Source organism: Mustela lutreola, chromosome 2 (genome assembly GCF_030435805.1).
Source record: "Mustela lutreola isolate mMusLut2 chromosome 2, mMusLut2.pri, whole genome shotgun sequence".
In the NCBI taxonomy this organism is placed as follows: domain Eukaryota; kingdom Metazoa; phylum Chordata; class Mammalia; order Carnivora; family Mustelidae; genus Mustela; species Mustela lutreola.
The window spans coordinates 74,340,492-74,360,200 of NC_081291.1; the positions used below are offsets into that span (position 1 = coordinate 74,340,492).

General features: G+C 38.9%; 1 protein-coding gene across 2 annotated transcripts in view; it reads right to left on the reverse strand.

Moving 5' to 3' along the window:
* ULK4 (unc-51 like kinase 4) overlaps nucleotides 1–19,709 on the reverse strand; it is a 651,105-nt gene that overhangs the window by 375,492 nt on the left and 255,904 nt on the right. For both annotated transcript variants that reach the window (XM_059162312.1, XM_059162311.1), the window contains exon 30: nucleotides 7,246–7,338. In XM_059162312.1, the coding sequence (XP_059018295.1) occupies nucleotides 7,246–7,338 (93 nt within the window). The remainder of the gene's footprint in view (nucleotides 1–7,245; nucleotides 7,339–19,709) is intronic.

Here is a 19,709-nt window from a genome sequence, read left to right on the forward strand (position 1 = left end):
TCATTCAGTGGTTGCTGATTAGTTGAATGAATGAATGGGCAAACGAATCAATGAACAAATGAACCAAAAACCAATGAGGGAAGTCAGCTGAAGCCTAGTAACTGTAAAGGCAGAAGTATTTTTTCACTGAAGGCTATACAATGGATTCACCATGAATTTCATTTAAGAGATCACTAAAATTTTATTCTTCAAAAGACATTTCTGTGAATCTTGCCATAAAACAAACAGCTCTAACATTATTTGAGTGAACTAAAATGATAATCCTTAGATATGGAGCATAAACAACCTTTTGCAATTCACAGTAAGAGGTAAATTTTGCTCCAAAAGAACTCAAGAAGTTAAAATTCAATTTGTTTGCTAACAAAGATTTGCTGAAAGCTAATTAGCTCTTAATGGAAACAAGCTCTTGGGGTACAGCTCTCCCTGAGAACAATGGTTCAGAGCAACCTACTGTAAAATTAAGAAGAGAGAAAAGGGCAGAGCTCAGAGGAGTGAACACAACCCTTCTGATAGTAACATTGGACCAACAGGGTAAACAATTTACTTTTCTGCTATAAACCCAGTCAGAAACTAGATTCACCAAGGCAGTGGGCTTAAAAAAAAAAAATTCCCAGTCAGATACAATGTAAATTAGATAGTGCTCTTCTCTCCTTTGAAGGAACAATAAATTTGCAATTGTACTTTAACTTTTGAGGATTTCTTTACCCATTCAGAATCCTCTAAAATAAGAATAAACACAAATGAAATAATGTTGCACTTGGCATAGGATGATTTACTGTTCCAGTGGTTATTATTTGGTACTCTAAACTCTTAATGCAGTTGACCCTTGAACAACACTGGTTTGAACTGCATGGGTCGGTCTGCTTATACATGGATTTTTTTTTTTTTATAAATACAGTGCAGTACTACAAATTCCATCTCTTCTTGTGATTTTCTTAATAACATTTTCTTTTTTCTAGCTTACCTTATGTTTGTATATAATACATATAACATAGAAAATATGTGGCAATTGACTGTTTATGTTATCAGCAAAGCCTCTGGTCAATACTAGGCTAATAGTAGTTAAGTTTTGGGGGAGTCAGAAGATACGCAGAGTTTTGACCATGGCCTTAACCCCACATTGTTCAAGAGTCATTATATATACAAACTCAAATGCTATACTTCAAAGAACATGATGCAGATGGAACCAATAAATAAGCTAAATTTCTAATAAATGGTTCATGTTTATTTTATATTAGTAGAAATTTATCTGTACATAAAAATTAAGACTTCCTACACTTGATATACACTTATAATCAGCATTTTGCCTAAAAGTCACTGCTACCAAGTAACTGGGGACAATCTCCTAAGTTAATGAGTTACCATTTTAAGACAACGGGCCAAAGTCAGGGATGAGTGACATTAAAACTTTGTTTTAGTTATAGTCAGCAACTAAACATAAAACATTCACCAAAATTGACCTATTATATCACAAATGAAATCAAATAAAAATTAGAAAAAAAAATATGGTCTGATTACAAAGCAAGAAAACTAGAAATCAGGAGCTAAGAGGGAATAGACAGCCTATCACAATGGCAAAGGCCAAACACATATATGCACTGATAGGGTAAAGGACTGGCACACACACAGGCACTCTCATACACTGCTAGTGGAGAATAAACTGGCATAACCTTGGTGGGGGGCAGCTGGGCAACACTTTTCAAAATACAAGTGCTTAGACCCATTGTTCCCACACTTGCCCGCACATTGTAATCACCTAGTGAGAGTCAACAATTATTGGTATCTATGTCCAGCCATGGAGATTTTTATTTAGCTGGGCTAGGCTGTGGCTAGTCTTCAGACTTTTTAAAAGATTCCCCAGATGACATTAATGTGCAGATAAGTTTGGGAATCACTGGTTTATGTACCCTTTGATAAAGTAATTCCACTTTTCCTTACTTATCCTACACATAAATATTCACATATGTAATGAATGGTCTATGTCATTAATTATAGCTTTATTTTATGATACCAAAAGTTTAGAAAAACATAAATTAAATGTTCATCAAAAGGGAACTTGTTAAGTAAATATGGAGCATCCATAAAATGCAATGCTTATGCATCTGTTAAAAAGAAGTGCAGATGGTATGTGAATTATATCCCAATAAAGCTGTTGTATGTATTTTTAAAAAGAAGTGCAGAATGGTGCATACAGCATACTACCAACCACCACACACACACACACACACTGATAAGAGTGGCTTTCTCCTTGGGTAAAAATATGCTTTTCTCTGCATACTCTTCCAAATACTGAAATTTGTAAGGTGTTATATATTAACTCCTAAAAAATCTCTTTTTCTTTTTTTTAAAGATTTATTTATTTAGGGGCTCTGTCATTAAGTGTCTGCCTTCAGTTCAAGTCATGATCCAAGGGTCCTGGGATCAAGACCCGCATCGGGCTCTCCACTCAGCAGGAAGTCTGCTTCTCCCTCTCCCACCCCCCCCCCCTGCTTGTGTTCTCACTCGCTGTGTCTCTCTCTGTCAAATAAATAAATAAAATATTTAAAAATTTTATTTATATGAGAGAGAGCATGTGTGTGTACATGTGCAAGTGTGGGGAAGAGCAGAAGCAGAGAGAGAATCAGGAGGCCTCCATCTCACAACCCTGAAATCATGACCGGAGCTGGAACCAAGAGTCAGATGCCTAACCAACTGAGCCACAAAGGCACCCCTTAAAAAATAAATTTTAAAAATTAAAATAAAATTATATAAAATCAATCTGGTGGTATCACTCTCCAAGCAAACAGAAGAAGTGTCTGATCATATCTTCTGCCCATTTTTTGATATGATTGTCTGTTTTGTGTATGTTGAGTTTGAGGAGTTCATTATAGATCCTGGATATCAACCTTTTGTCTGTATTGTCATTTGCAAATATCTTCTCCCATTCCATGGGTTGCCTCTTTGTTTTCTTGACTGTTTCCTTTGCTGTGCAGAAGCTTTTGATTTTGATGAAGTCCCAAAAGTTTATTTTGGCTTTTGTTTCCTTTGCCTTTGGAGACATATCTTGAAAGAAGTTGCTGTGGCTGATATCGAAGAGATTACTGCCTACATTCTTCTCTAGGATTCTGATGGATTCCTGTCTCACGTTGAGGTCTTTTATCCATTTTGAGTTTATCTTTGTGTATGGTGTAAGAGAATGGTCGAGTTTCATTCTTCTACATATAGCTGTCCAGTTTTCCCAGCACCATTTATTGAGCAAATAATCCAAAAATTGGTATAGAATCAGAAGAGACCCCGAATCACTAAGGAAATGTTGAAAAACAAAAATAAAACTGGGGGCATCTACTCTCAACTCTATGGTCAACTAATCTTCGACAAAGCAGGAAAGAATGTCCAATGGAAAAAAGACAGCCTTTTCAATAAATGGTGCTGGGAAAATTGGACAGCCACATGCAGAAAAATGAAATTGGACCATTTCCTTACACCACACACAAAAATAGACTCAAAATGGATGAAGGACCTCAATGTACGAAAGGAATCCATCAAAATCCTTGAGGAGAACACGGGCAGCAACCTCTTCGACCTCTGCCGCAGCAACATCTTCCTAGGAACAACGCAAAAGGCAAGGGAAGCAAGGGAAAAAATGAACTACTGGGATTTCATCAAGATCAAAAGCTTTTGCACAGCAAAGGAAACAGTTAACAAAATCAAAAGACAACTGACAGAATGGGAGAAGATATTTGCAAACGACATATCAGATAAAGGACTAGTGTCCAGAATCTATAAAGAACTTAGCAAACTCAACACCCAAAGAACAAATAATCCAATCAAGAAATGGGCAGAAGACATGAACAGACATTTCTGCAAAGAAGACATCCAGATGGCCAACAGACACATGAAAAAGTGCTCCATATCACTTGGCATCAGGGAAATACAAATCAAAACCACAATGAGATATCACCTCACACCAGTCAGAATGGCTAAAATCAACAAGTCAGGAAATGACAGATGCTGGCGAGGATGCGGAGAAAGGGGAACCCTCCTACACTGTTGGTGGGAATGCAAGCTGGTGCAGCCACTCTGGAAAACAGCATGGAGGTTCCTCAAAATGTTGAAAATAGAACTGCCCTATGACCCAGCAATTGCACTATTGGGTATTTACCCTAAAGATACAAATGTAGTGATCCAAAGGGACACATGCACCCGAATGTTTATAGCAGCAATGTCCACAATAGCCAAACTATGGAAAGAACCTAGATGTCCATCAACAGATGAATGGATCAAGAAGATGTGGTATATATACACAATGGAATACTATGCAGCCATCAAAAGAAATGAAATCTTGCCATTTGCAACAACATGGATGGAACTAGAGCGTATCATGCTTAGCGAAATAAGTCAAGCAGAGAAAGACAACTATCATATGATCTCCCTGATATGAGGAAGTGGTGATGCAACATGGAGGCTTAAGTGGGTAGAAGAATAAATGAAACAAGATGGGATTGGGAGGGAGACAAACCATAAGTGACTCTTAATCTCACAAAACAAACTGAGGGTTGCCGGGGGGAGGGGGTTGGGGAGAAGGGGGTGGGATTATGGACATTGGGGAGGGTATGTGATTTGGTGAGTGCTGTGAAGTGTGTAAACCTGGTGATTCACAGACCTGGGGATAAAAATATATGTATATAAAAAATATATGTTTATAAAAAATAAAAAATAAAAAAAAAAATAATAATAAATAAAAAAAAAAAAAAAAAAAAAAAAACTGGGGGCATCACGTTACCTGATTTCAAGCTTTATTTCAAAGCTGTGGTCACCAAGACAGCATGGTACTGGCATAAAAACAGACACATAGACCAGTGGAACAGAGTAGAGCCCAGATATGGACCCTCTTCGACAAAACAGGAAAAAATATACAGTGGACAAAAGACAGTCTCGTCAATAAATGGTGCTGGGAAAACTGGACCTTTTATACTTTAATTAAATATAGTAAATAAACATTAAGTGGTTCAACATTATCAGTAGGTAAATAAATGCAAAATGAAAACTCATTTTCATCCATTAGCAAAGATATCACCAAGAGTATGAATAAATACTGATGTAAAAAATCTTCCAACAATTTTCATAAATAAAAAGGCAAATTCCAGAAAAATACATAGTGATACTACCTCTGATTTTTTTTAAATCAACAACCAGAAACCAAAGTCATTTATTCCTGTATATGCATATTGAATTTAAAAACCCAGAAAAGATTCAGGACAGATACACACCAAAACAACAACTATTACCCCTGGGACAGAGACCTGTGTATGGCAGTGTGAGAGGGAACAAGGAAGCCTAGAGGACTTCTTGATTTTACTGCTGGATTATAATGCACACACAATACATTCAGATGTTACTTGTCAAACTAAAGCAAAGAAAAACATTTATAAAAACTGTTCATTGAATTCTGCTTGTAAACTTAAAAAAAAAAAATAAAGTGTCTTCCAAGACTACTCATTTTCAAAATAAAAAGACTGTATATAGGTCATCGACTTCCCTAGGTTCTTCCCCTCAATGTGAGGAAATTCACATGAATTTCATAGCAAGCTGGCAAGAAGAGGAAGGATTCTAGAAAGCATGCGACATGAGTGACCAAAAGTCAGCACTAAAAAAAGTAAATGCAACCTGCCCCATCTAATGAAAGGATACAGTTAGTATACAGTATTAGTGCCTGGTATCAAAACTCCAGTAAAGAAGTAACTATATGAATTTATATTTGACTTCTAATACAGATACACTCTTTATAATGAAATTTCTTCTGTAGGAATAGAAAACAGTACCTTTGAGTGACAAGTTTGGAAGGCTCATTGGTCAGGCTTTTAAAGGGCTATACAGACACAGGATTTAGAATTGGCAAGGGGAAATGCTCCTCAAATTCTTTTGCAACATGACATTGAGAGTACAAGGTAGTATTTCTATGTCGCTATCTGGAAACGAATGAGGCTGCTCAGAGCACAGGAAATGGGCCTGAAATTACTTCAGCATCAGCCCTGCAGATGATCCAAAGCCCAAGAGCACCTTGGCAGCCCAGGGACACAGTTATGGCATGCCACCAGAAAGGTTGCAGTTCAGACTTTCACCCATATTGGGTGTTTACTACTAACACTGAATGTGGCTCACCACTACACAATACCTTCCATGGCAGAACAACAGAGCAGATGAAAACAAGATGGTTGGGGCTGTGTGACTTAGTTCTTTCCTAAAGACCAGCCATAGAGGTGTCCAAACCCAAAGGTCCTTGGCCATCACCTAACAACTACAACTAGATTTCCTGATGGAAAGCAAGGAGGGCCTCCTCTTCTCTGCCCCTTCTATGGACCTGGGTCTCTCTCTGACCAACTCTCCTGTCCCAGACTGAAAGCAGTTGCCACTCTTCTAGAAACTAGCTCTAAAATATTTGGCATCATCACACATAGTATCTTCTATAGAGGCAAAAGCTCTCCCCTGCTGAATAAAAGCATGTCAGTTTAACAAAATGGTAGAAAATAAGAGTCTATAAATACTAGACAGATTGAATAAACAACTGCTCAGTACAATAGGAAGCCCCAATTGACATTTTAAAGTATGTGTGTTAGTTTTTTCTTTTTTTTTTAAGATTTTATTTATTTATTTGACACAAAGAGAGATCACAAGTAGGCAGAGAGGCAGGCAGAGAGAGAGGGAGAAGCAGGCTCCCTGCTGAGCAGAGAGGTCGATGTGGGGTTCAATCCCAGGACCCTGAGATCATGACCTGAGCCGAAGGCAGAGGCTTAACCCTCTGAGCCACCCAGGTGCCCCTAGTTTTTTCTCTTTAAAGAATTTATAATTTTTAAAAATATTTTATTTATTTGTCAAAGAGAGAGTGAAAAAGCATAAGCTGTGGGAGCAGCAGAGGGAGAGGGAGAAACTGGCTCCCCACGGGACTCAATTCTAGAACTTTAGGATCATGACGTGAGCCGAAGGCAGACACTTAACTAGCTGAGCCACCCAGGCACCCCAAGAATTTATAATTTTAAAGCATCATGAATTCCAGAGTATGCAAACTCCAGTAAGGGATAAAAGTATGAGAATAAGACCCAAAACCGCATAAATGCAAGGTACCACAAACCATCAAACATGAGAAATGACCACTTGGTGACTCAAATGTTACTCTTTCAGAAACTCATCATCTCTAGCATTTTTAGACCATATAAAATTCATTTTACAGCTGAAAAAACACGCAAAAGAAAGCTGGAGCTGTAGTACCTGGTGAAAGTTGGGTTGTGTTCTGTCATCGCAACTAGCAATTTCAGAGCATATGCTGGGACGGGGTCAGGCTCTGTGAGGATGTGCTCATACCTGCAATGAAAAAGTGATTACAAACAGATTCATTGGTTTTCTTCACTTCATGTCTCCTCTGAACAACAGAAGCCATATACCATAAAGTGCAAACATAAAGATACCAGAATAAACCTATGCGCAATAGGACCTGGTACCAGATACTTAACCTAATGGAACTTCAAAGAGCTTCACTTGGCCACAGGGCATGAGGACACCAACCTGCCTCACAGAGGTCTGTTTGGGGAAGAGTTAATGAGACAATCCAGTAAAAGGATTAGTATTGGGCTGCACACATGGTAAAAGATAGAAGGAAAAGGAAGCATTTGTGGCAGGGTCTTCAAGAGCATCTGCACCTTCAAATGGGATCATGATGGGGACTCAGTAGGGCTACATGGCTAGGATACACAGATGAATCCTAGAGGAGAAGGACACAGGTGGAGACTGGAGGATTCTGTGCACAGGCTTCTTTATGTTCTCTCCCTCCCATAAGAGGTCAAACAGAATAATCTTGTCCCCAGCAACAAAAATGCAACACATGCATGTGATGTCTCTGCCCATCAGAGACTCAAGTGACAAAGGCTTTGGTGGGGGCTGGACACATTAGCAACTTCTAATAAGAGTCAAAATCGCTCCTAAGAGGAAAGCTGGCATTCAGCATAAACCCTGCCATCTGCACAAGAGACCAGGCAGCCTGAACTACCCCCAGCAGTTAAATGGGGCTGGAAACACTCTGAGCACCAAGTTCTAAGTCTCCATCCTGCCAAGGTCCAGCCTCTCATCCAGCAAGCAGTCATTCCTAAGGGGAGCAGTCGCAGACCTGCAGTGATAACTCTTTTCTACATAATATTCTTCTTATGAAAACTTTAAAATCTGAAACAATTATTGCCAGAAAGAATAAAACTTAAAAAATAAATGAATAAAAGGTCTTTATTATTATTAACTAAAAGTTTCAGCAACACAGTTCAGACAGTGCCCCCATGTTATCTGTGAGGCAGACGCTGGTTTGCAGAGGGCATCTCACCTACTCAAGTTCAGCTAGCCGGTGTACAGCACCACGGAGGTGCTCAAGATATAAGTGTCAGATGAAGGGATGGACAGACAGTTGGAGAAATGGATGGACATATGAACAAACAAACCAATTACCTTTTTGACTCTATTCTCTGGAACATCCAACAACTAAAAAGGGAGTAAACGACCTCCCCAAACCCAAAATGTATATTTAAAAATCCATGACATGAAGCGGATGCTTTTCATCTGGTGAATAGGGCCCCAGGCTCTTAGTCAGAGCCTATTTACTCTCATTTTGGAAATCATTATATAACCAGCTTAATTATGTAGCCTCTAATCCCACAGCCATTAAAAAGGAGCCAAGTAAAGGGAAGAGAGGGACTATTACAGAATGAAGTGAAACTTGAAGGCATAGGAAAAAAAAAAAAAAAAAGCAAACCCACAAACTCCAAACAGAGAGAAGTCTGGGGAGCATTTAACGTAGAAACAGCAGCTGCTCGTACCTCAATGGGACCAGAGGGCCCATTACACACCATAATGCTCAAAATGGGGGTAGTGAGTCAAGAAAATGTTCAACTGGGTAGAGTGCTCTGTTTAAGGAGGCAGGAAGTACCATATTTTAAAAAGATTTCTTATAAAATATTTTTAAATTATAGCAATTAAAAGTTTTGCTCAGGTATGACAAAGATAAAAGTCAAAATGCCAATCACTCATAATAAAATCATAAATATTATTAAATCAAAGAGAATGGTATGTTAAAAAACAGTATGGCACAACCTAAGCATCAGTAATTTCAGGAGTGAAAAAAATCAAATTTAGAAAAACAATATGTTTTATCATCTGAATAAAACAAAATGCAAGGAAACACCTTTAGAGGTGATAAAAATTTAACATCCAGGTTGAACTCTTTCTAAAAAAGGAACAACTCAGCATATTAGAGAGAAATCATTATTCCTTTCTAGAAGAGTCTTGAAAAATAAAAAGCTCTTACATCCTAAGTTGGGGGCACCCAAGACGACCTTCAGATTTAATGGTTTGCTAGAAAGCCTTACAGAAAAGTTGTTAAGCTAATAATTATGGTGTGTTACAGTGAATACCAGCATAGATGAAAGGCTCATAGGGCAGAGTCCAGGCAGAACCAGGAGCAAGCTGTCAGCTGTCCTTTCCCAATGGAGGCGGTTGGACAGAGCTTACCCTCCAAGCAACACTGTGGACAACACACGGGCTGTACTGCCAGGTGGGGAAGCTCACTGGAACACTGGTGTCCAAAGTTGCATTAGAGGTCAGTCACATGGGTATGGCCATGTGTCTGCGGACTAACCTTAGTTGCTCAGTCTCCAGCCCCTCCAGGGGTCAAGTTGATAATGCTATAGCCCAAGGCCCCCACCAAAATTCACATTATTAGCATAAAGTATCTGGCACAGCTCAAGGCCCCCTGTATACAGAGACTCTCTTATCAAGCAGGATAGTCCAAAGGCTCAGAAGTTATCTCCCAGAAGAATATCAAGGGTCAGTCTCTCTTTGTAACTTGTAGGGCATGAACACTCCACATTTCCTAAGTTAGCTCTTCAGGGCACATGTCCTGAAAAAGGAAACTGAGGCACTGAGTTTAAAGTGAGGCATTAAGTCAGATAAGAGAAGGATGTACCCTTCTGCTGCCGACCAGTATTTGGAAACTGTCAGCCAGAGAATCTCAATGGAAATGGGAATGGGAGGCTTCTGATGAGTCACACAAACAGGCTGGATGACGCCCCCCCATCCCGCCAGTCCTCATTCCCAGACTTAGCTGAATCACTGAGGAAAGGACCACAAGCCTATAAATTTACAAACGCTTCCCATATAATCTTCTGTACTTTTCTTGTGGAAAGTACAAGATAAAATGTGGACAACTGGTTAGAAATGTAATAAACAATCCCAAGAAGACTGAGAAAACACAAACTATTTTAAAATAGAATTAATAGGAATATGTAGAATCTACATTTAAAAAGAACACAAGGATGAAGCTTTACTGACTGAAATTCAAATGTCTTAAGCTGTTTGAGGTCATCTAACCTGGAAATGGGAGGGAGAGATAAAGCTTGTACCAGCCTGTGCATGAGAATGTTCCCAAAAAATACTGGTATGTTTTTCTCCCCTTAGGAACAAAAAAAGGGTAAGAGTCATAATAAATATGTTTAAAATACAAATACTGAATACATTGAATATACTTTCATTTCAAAGGTAGGTTTGTAATGGTCAGCAAGAACTAGCCAGAAGAATGCTGTGATTTATTAAGCTTGTCTTCTAAACAGAGATAAAGCATCTGAGCTGATGGTCATTGGATCTTGCACTCCTCTGAATATGACTTGGCAGGAAACCAAGAGTGATGAGTCTGGACTCCTGAAAAGGCTTGGAAGGAGACTGAACAGGGGAGAGCTGGCCCATTTTGATGGACAGGGGCTGGAGAGGAGCACTCTAAGTGCCTTGAGCCTGGATACAGACTGAGATTGCTAGCAACATAAGCCCCTACTCTTCTACTTCTAGAATCCTCCCAAATAAGGGTCTTTTCAAGGTCCCAAACAGTTGGAACCCAGGCAGGAAAAGCCCTTTGTACTAAATCCACATCAACCCCAAAGGAGAGAACACACTTCTAAAAATCATATATTTAGAGATCCAAGGGATGTTCTCTTCCCTACCTTGCTAAGTGCCTGGTGAAACTGGCACCCAATTAGGTAAGCTGTCAGGAAGTGGAAACAGGCTATCAGAATAACTCTGCATCATTGGGAGAAGCTACTCTGGAAAAGTGAGCAAAGATCTGACCGAGTGGAAAGAAGTATCTGCTCTGCTAGGGATAAGGGGAGGCCCATGTCTTGAAGAGAACCACTCCGCTTGGAGTAAGCCACAAATTCACATTTCTACGTCTCAGTGGGGTGGGCTCTGAGAATTTTAGGGGAAAGAAGAATTCAAGAATAGAATATCCAGGGGTGCCTGGGTGGCTCAGTGGGTTAAAGCCTCTGCCTTCAGCTCAGGTCATGATCTCAGGGTCCTGGGATAGGACCGCGTCGGGCTCTCTGCTCAGCAGGGAGTCTGCTTCCCTTCCTCTCTCTCTGCCTGCCTCTCTGCATACCTGTGATCTCTGTCTATCAAATGAATAAATAAAATCTTTTTTTTTTAAATTAAATAAATAAATAAATAAATAAAAAGAATAGAATATCCAAGGAACTTTAGAAGAAAGTACAATGAAGAAGATCCTGCTAAATGAAAAGTTGAATTACTTTACAAAATCATATAAATTATTAAGTGTTGTGAGATCAAGAACATACATATAAACTAAGGAAAGAAAGGTGACATACATTGGACAAGAAAGAGTGATCTTAGAAAAGGGGTTAGAATGGTTAGGACATAACTTACGAAAATATATCACCAATAAATTAAGAATTAAAAAATTTTAACTTCCACTAAAATACTAACATTAGTAAATATTCACATAATCTTGAGTGAAGCACTCTGAAGCATGACAAAAGAAATGAATAAAAAATATTTATAGCTTTAAAGTTTTTAAGTAGTATTTCTCAATAGGCAAAACCTCCATAAATGAATCAAATGAGGGGAAAATTTGCAGAATGTTGGCAGAACAGAGTGGATAGTCTTAATATATAAAAGGCTGGGTGCCTGGGTGGCTCAGTGGGTTAAAGCCTCTGCCTTCAGCTCAGGTCATGATTCCAAGGTCCTGGGATCGAGGCCCGCATCGGGCTCTCTGCTGGGCAGGGAGCCTGCTTCCTCCTCTCTTTCTCTGCCTGCCTCTCTGCCTACTTGTGATCTCTATCAAAAAAATAAAATCTTTAAATATATATATATATGGCTATTGCAAACCAATAAATATCCAACCAAAAAAAAGAAAGTGGACAAAATCCATCCAAGAAAAATATAAATGGCCAAGAAGCATGAAGGGAAATGGCCAACTTCACTAACATCTAAAGGAATTCAAGAGATAACAAGAGTACAGCAAAATAAGTACATAAAGGGAAGCTGGTAATATAAACTCATCATCATTTCTGAAAAAAATTTGTCAAAACCTATCAAATGCCCTTAAAAAAGTATTTAATATTATAGTGACTCCAACCCTAGAGATTCAACAAAAAGAAAAGTATGTACTCAAAGATGTAACCCATAAAGTGGCTCTTTGCAGCAGTATATATAATTATGAAACACTGGGAAAATCCTAGATATTCAGTAACTGGAAACTGTTTAAATCGTTTTTCGTACATTTATAAATGTAGATAAGTAGAATACAAGGCAGTAATCCACTTATATTGGGATAGACAGAGATATTCACAGTACGGTATCTGGGAATTGGCAGGAAAGATAGGTTCTAAGGAGGAAATTTCAGAAAATACTAAGTAAATCTTACCACAAACAGAGAAACCATATTGAAAACTAGGCAGATATTAACATAAAATGGTAGGCAAGAGACAAAATGTGAAAAGCCTTGAATGGCTGGGTAAGTCCTGTGAATGTTACTTTCTACAATGCAAAGATTTTTGAGCAAGGGACAATATGAAGAAGACAGTGTGTTTAAAGGCATATCTAACAGAATACAAGATGGATTCAAAGCTTGGAGCATAGAGGAAAGAAATGTGTGGGTTTAGCTCAAGAGAAGACTGCCAAACAGCAAAGGCATGAAGGTGAAACCTGCCTGTGGAGAAGGCTGAGGACCTCCCCACCAGATGGCTGTGAGAAAGGAGTAGAGAACCTACTCTTAGGCATTTTCTGTACAGTTTTGTCCAAAAATTGATCTAGGTGATATCTTGAGTCAACTCCAAAATTTTATGAACTGCGAAAGGCATGAACCAAATAGAGTTGATATCTTGAGAATTTTTCAGTCTTGTGATTTTTATGTGACCTGATATTCTGTTGTCTTGCATGAATACATAGATATTTAAGTATATCAGAAGTTAAATGGATACATAAGTAGATGGAGAAACAGGAAAATGATATATATTTATATATTTTAATATTTTTAAGTGAAAGAAAGATAGGTATGACTTCAAAATAAGTGTTAAATATAATTTCAGAGAGTAAAACCTCAGCTCTTCTGGATCTCTTCAACAAAACCAACAGCAAATTTTTATTACAAAGGCCTGGAAGGCTTAAAAATAAAAAAAAAAGCCTTCAATAAAACAACACTCAAAGTTAACCAAATATTATCCAAAGGACTGGAGCATTAGAATTATTCTGATTCAGAAGGATACAAGAATATCTGTCCTTACTTTAATTCTGAGATTATCCTACTTTAGATTCCTAGAGGTTGTATCTCAGGAGGGATCACTGTACCTCAATGCACTGCTTTAGGTAGATACTCAAAACATAGAAGGATTAAGTAAAAGGAACAAAGTAGAACATTATGATGCTTCTTTAGGCTACAAAAATAGTTGTGATTCAAATGTTATCTGTAAAATAAAATTATCTGAGGGAAAGCTAAAATTGAAATACTCTGTTCTGATTTCCATCAGAGATGGCCAAGTTCACATCTATTTTAACATAGAATATTTGTGGTTAAGGGAGACAAAGGCGTGATAAAGAACCACCTGGATGCTCGTTAAGTCACCAACACATAAGCCAGGTAGTCAAACTCACGACTTTTACAGGATATTATTTCAAACCCAGATAAACAGCTCTATGGTGTATTGCCACTAATGGAATCCACTTACAATTCCAATTTCTAAGAGAAAATGCAATTCTAATTTGTAAAAAATATAGCCCTTTCTGAGATTCTAAAAAGCAAAGTCTTAATAATTTATGAAGTCATTATGGCCCTGATGATTGCACAGGTCACAAGAGAATTATAAAGAAGAAAGGCAATACTCATTTTCCTCAGGAGAGAAATGCTGAATGCCATATTGTCATAAAAACACTGTAAGCACATTTATATCAGCATGATCTCTTTTCAAAACACACAAAGCTAAAAGAAAATATGAAAACTTAAATACATGTTGGCAAAGTACTTCTAGCCTAGCAAAGGCAAATTCCATGGAGATTTTCCCCATGGCTTGCTACCTGGCATAAAGAAGGCTTTTCCTGACTATTCTACCTAAAACAATCCCTTCCTCTTTCTCCTTATGATCATTCTCTCTCCCCTGACACTGTTTTATGTTTTGTTTTTCTTTACAGTGCTCACAATTAGCTGCAATCATCTTATTTATCTGTTTACTGCTTTGTCTCACCCACTAGAATGTAATTGCGCTGAGAGGCAGGGATCCAATCTTACCCACCATAGCATCCCCAGTGCCTGGCATGTGAAAGTCACTCAAAATATATTTATTGAGGGGAGGGAGGGAGAGAAGGCTTTAAACCTAATATACACAATCACAAAATGTAGTACAAATGACATGATCTACCTTTGTATGAATATTAAAATTTCCTCTTTCCCAAGAAGAGAAATGGTGTCTTTCCTGAGTGAAGGATCTAGTCCCATTTATGGCTAAATACTGAAAGAGAAATGTCCTCACCTTGTGGAACAAGTCTCAGGGAAAAAACAGAAGAAGACTACTTTCGATACTGTAAGTCCATTGATAATGAATTTCATATTAAACTTCTGAGAGGTGTCAACTTTAATTGAAGTCACTCTGGACTCAAGTTTCATTAACTATTGCCTCTTCTGCAGGAATCTTTCGAATCAAATCTTGTCTCTCTGCTGAAGGAAATCATAGCAATTTCCGAAGTATATATGGTTATCTTTCTTCCCAGGAAAAAACTTTTTCTAGTGAATCAGTTACATTAGTGGCATTCCAACCATCTCAGAGTGGGCGAGACTGAAGGAGGCGAGGAGAGGAGCAGGAAGTAGGAGCACACGCACCAAGTGTGGCAGAACCAAGATTTCATCACAAGTTTATTCTAATCACAAGACCCAGACTACCAGAGGCCAACATCACCAACTTTAGCATGCAGAGTCTTCTCCAACTGGGGGCAGGCAGACAAGGAACTCAGAAAGGCTGCAAGCACAAGGAAGGTTTGACAACTGTTGCTGACGTAAAGATGGAGGGACCAGTGAGAAGATGTGTGGGCACACTAACAGAACACAAGGCAGCACAGAAACAGGGACTCTGGTCCTACAACTGTGTACTGAGGTGAATAATGGGCCCAAATCTGTCCAAGTCCTAACCCCTGGTACCTGTGAATATGACTTTATTTGGAAGAAGCCGTGCAGATGTGGTTAAGGATCTCAAGATAATTTAAGGTAGGCCTTAAACTTAATGACAGATATCCTTATGTGAGAAAAGGAGAGGCAAACTCAAGGCAGACACAGGGGAGAAAGCCATGTGAAAAAAGAGGCAGAGATTGGAGTGGACGCAGCTATAAACGCAAGACTGCTGGCAGCCATCAGAAGCCAGGAGAGAGGCATGGTTTCTCCCTCAGAGCATCCAAAAAAAAAAAAAAAACAAACACTGCCAAGACTTTGACTTTGAACTTCTGACCTCCTGAACTATCAAAGAATAAATTTCTCTTGTTTTAAGCCAATCAGTGTGTAGTAATTCAGCCTTAAGAAACAAATGCAAACTATGAGAAACTGAATTCTGCCAACAACCTGACCAAGCCCAGAAGCAAGTTTCTCTCAGAGTCTCCAGGCAAGGACTCAGCCCAGGGACACCTGACTTCAGGGGTGTGAGATCCAGGACAGAGATCCTGGTCACGCTGTGTCAGACTTCCCACATACAGAACTAAGTAGATGTTGGTTTAAGCCACTCAGAGTGTGATAATTTTTTATGCATCAATACAGATCTAATGGAATATTCAGAGTTTAATATTCTTGTATTATTACATTAGTTAATTCTCATGATGGAATGTTACAAAGAAGTTTTGATGGCAAGCATCTTTTTCTTGTTCCTGATCTTAATGGAAAGGCCTTTGAGTAGTATTTCAAAACTGTGATCAAAAGAGTTCTGGGAGATGGTAATAGATAAGCCATAGGAAATAGTGTCTTAAGGTCATAAAATGTTGAGAAACACTGAGCTTCAGAAAGTTAAATGGGTGAATTGTGAAATTCAAAACCCAAGGGATAGTAAACACACAAATCGTTTCAGAAAGAACATGTGTTCTGTGGCAGGTCTATGAACCTTACACAGGCACACTGTTGAAGGAAGTTGGCTTCGACATTTAATTTATACTTAACTAAACATTTTTATTTGCAGGACTTACAGACTTGTTCAGTTAAAAAATATTAATGTCTGAAATATTTGGCTCTACCACATAGTACATGTTCCAAAAAGGCTGTGCCTGTCTTGGTCATTATTATATTCCCAGAAACTAGAAATATGCCTATACAGTAAGATGTACTCAATTAGTGCCAATGAATAAATAAGCTGATTGGGAGAAAAAACATTCTCTCTCCAGCTCACTTCATGTAACTATCCCATGCAGCTGTCCACTAGAAATAAGCTGGCCTGTTTACCGCTCACTGCTCTGTGCTTTCCACACTTTTGTGTAACCCAACCTTGCCTAGAAGACCTACTGCTTTTCTATGCAACCCTACCTAGATTTCAGTATCTAACTGAAATACCCCCTCTCTATCAGTGGTATTATAATTTTTCATACAGAAACCACTACTTACAACTAAAGTTCATCTCTTCAGAAAGCAAAGCATGTACACTGCAAAGAGGTAACACTTCTTTTATATTAATTCATGAATGTATATAGAAAGCAATCCATCCAAGATATTTATGATAGATGAGGTGATGGTTAATTTTTATGTGTTAACTTAACTGGGCACAGTTATTTGGTCAAACATCATTCTGGGTCTGTCTGGATGAGATTAACATTTGAGTGAGTAAACTAAGTAAAGCAGATTGCCCTCCCTCGTGTGGGTGAGCCTCTTCTAATCAGTTCAAGACCTGGGTAAAACAAAAAGGCCGAGTGAAAGGGAACACCTCTGTTCTACTGCACTGAGCTGGGACATTGTTCTTCAGCCACCTTTGGACCGGACGCATCGGCTCTTCTTCAGTCTCCAGCCTGTCAGCTTTCAGACTGGTATGTATCCTACCGGCTGGCCTGGTTCTCAGGCCTTCGGACTCAAGCCAGAACTACACCATAGGCTCTCTGGGTCTCTAGCCTGCAGACTGCTGATCTTGGGCCGTCTCAGCCTCCACAGTCATGTGAGCAAATTTCCTTATTGTAAAACTCTTTCTTTATATACATACATCCTACCAGTTCTATTTTTCTGAGAACCACAACTAATATTTAATAAGATATTTATTCTTACAACTGAGTTTTCATTAATATCACTAGCAGTTCTGATAAGCACCTGGAACACAGGTATTACATGGTATTTAACAAGATTAAATTACTGTGCTCCCTGAACATTTTGTTAAGGTTTTTAGAAGAGACATCCACTCTTTCCAGAGGATCAACACCCAGGAACCATTTAACCACCAAGTAGAAAGAGCCTTTCTGAGAACAAAGCCACATAGCTATAGACACAAACACACAGGAATGTCAACATCACTCACATCTCTGAATCCAGCTATATTTGATGCCATCACTCACATCTCTGAATCCAGCTATATTTGATGCCAGCACAAGCTCATAATGTGAGCACATGAGTATTTATCAAATTAGTTTGAGTGTTACTGTTTGCAAATAGAAGTCCTAATATAACACTTCTGTGTAAAAACTAGAAAGCCTACTGTATATGTGCATGAAAAGCCTAGCCTCTTGGCTTTAGCCAAAGTACTAAGGTCAAAGAAAGATTAAGATTTTTTTTCCTGAAAGATTTTATTTATTTATTGGACAAAGAGAGACACAGTGAGAGAGGGAACACAAGCTGGGGTAATGGGGAGAGGAGGAAGCAGGCTTCCTGCTGAGCAGGGAGTCCAACATTGGGCTCAATCCCAGGACCCTGGGATTATGACCTGAGGTGAAGGCAAGTACTCAACAACTGAGCCACCCAGGCACGCCGAAAGTAAGATTAAAACTTTAACAAAATTATAGAGCATCTAGGTGGCTCAGTCAGTTAAAAATCTGCCTTTAGCTCAGGTCATGATCCCAGGGTCCTGGGATGGAACCACACATAGTCTCCCTGTTCAGGAGAGAGCCTGCCTCTCTCTTCCTCTGCTGCTCCCACTGCTTGTGCTGTTAAATTCATAAATAAAATCTTTTTTAAAAAATTCAACAAAATTTAAAATATGGATATTAGTATGTATATTTAACAAGCTGAAGCCAATGCCATGTCACTCTTAAAACTGTAGAAACTTCACTATTCTTTCATTAACGTACAAGACACATACAAGATTTTATTAGTTTTAGATGCACATCATTGGATTTGATATTTTTATACATTATAAAATGATCCCTATGATAAGTCTAGTTACTGTTATCTGTCACCATACAGTTATTACAATATTATTGATGTTGGGTAAGCTGCATGTAACATCCCTACAACTTATTTATTTTATAACTGCAAGCTTATACATTTTTAAATTATTTTTATTAGCATACAATGTACTATTTACCCCAAGGGTACAGGTATATGAATCGTCAGGCTTACACACTTCACAGCTCTCACCATATGACATACCCGCCCCCAATGTCCAAAACCAATAAGCTTATACCCTTAACCCCCTTCACCTATTTCACCAGCCTCCCGCATCCCCCCACCCACCCTCTTCAGGTAACCAACACTTTATTTCCTGTATCTATGAGGCTGTTTTTGTTTTAATTATTTTGTTTTGTTTTGTTTTGTTTCACATACAAGTGAACCATATGGTATTTGTCATTCTCTGTCTGCTTTATTTCACTTAGCATAATAACCTCCAGGTCCATTCACATTCTCACAAATGGCAAGATTTCTCATCATTCTTAAGTCATATATTTACCTACTCGATGAAGAATATTAATTTTCTTTGATTAGAATTTAAAAACTTGGAGGAGTCAAGATGGCGGAGAAGTAGCAGGCTGAGACTACTTCAGCTAGCAGGAGATCAGCTAGATAGCTTATCTAAAGATTGCAAACAACTGCAAATCCATCGGGAGATCGAAGAGAAAAAGAACAGCAATTCTGGAAACAGAAAAACAACCACTTTTTGAAAGGTAGGACTGGCGGAGACGTGAATCCAAAGCGACGGGAAGATAGACCCTGGGGGGAGGGGCCGGCTCCTGGCAAGCGAGGGGGAATGGAGCACAAAATCAGGACTTTTAAAAGTCTGCTCCGCTGAGGGACATCGCTCCAGAGGCGAAACCGGGGCGAAGCTCAGGCGGGGTCAGCATGGCTTCAGGTCGCGCAGGGTTACAGAAGGATCGGGGGTGTCTGAGTGTTGCAGAGCTAGCGGGTATTGGAACGGGAAAGCCGGCTACAGAGACAGAGCCGACAGTAAGATCACAGCTTGGGGTTACCTTGAACTGGTCGCAGG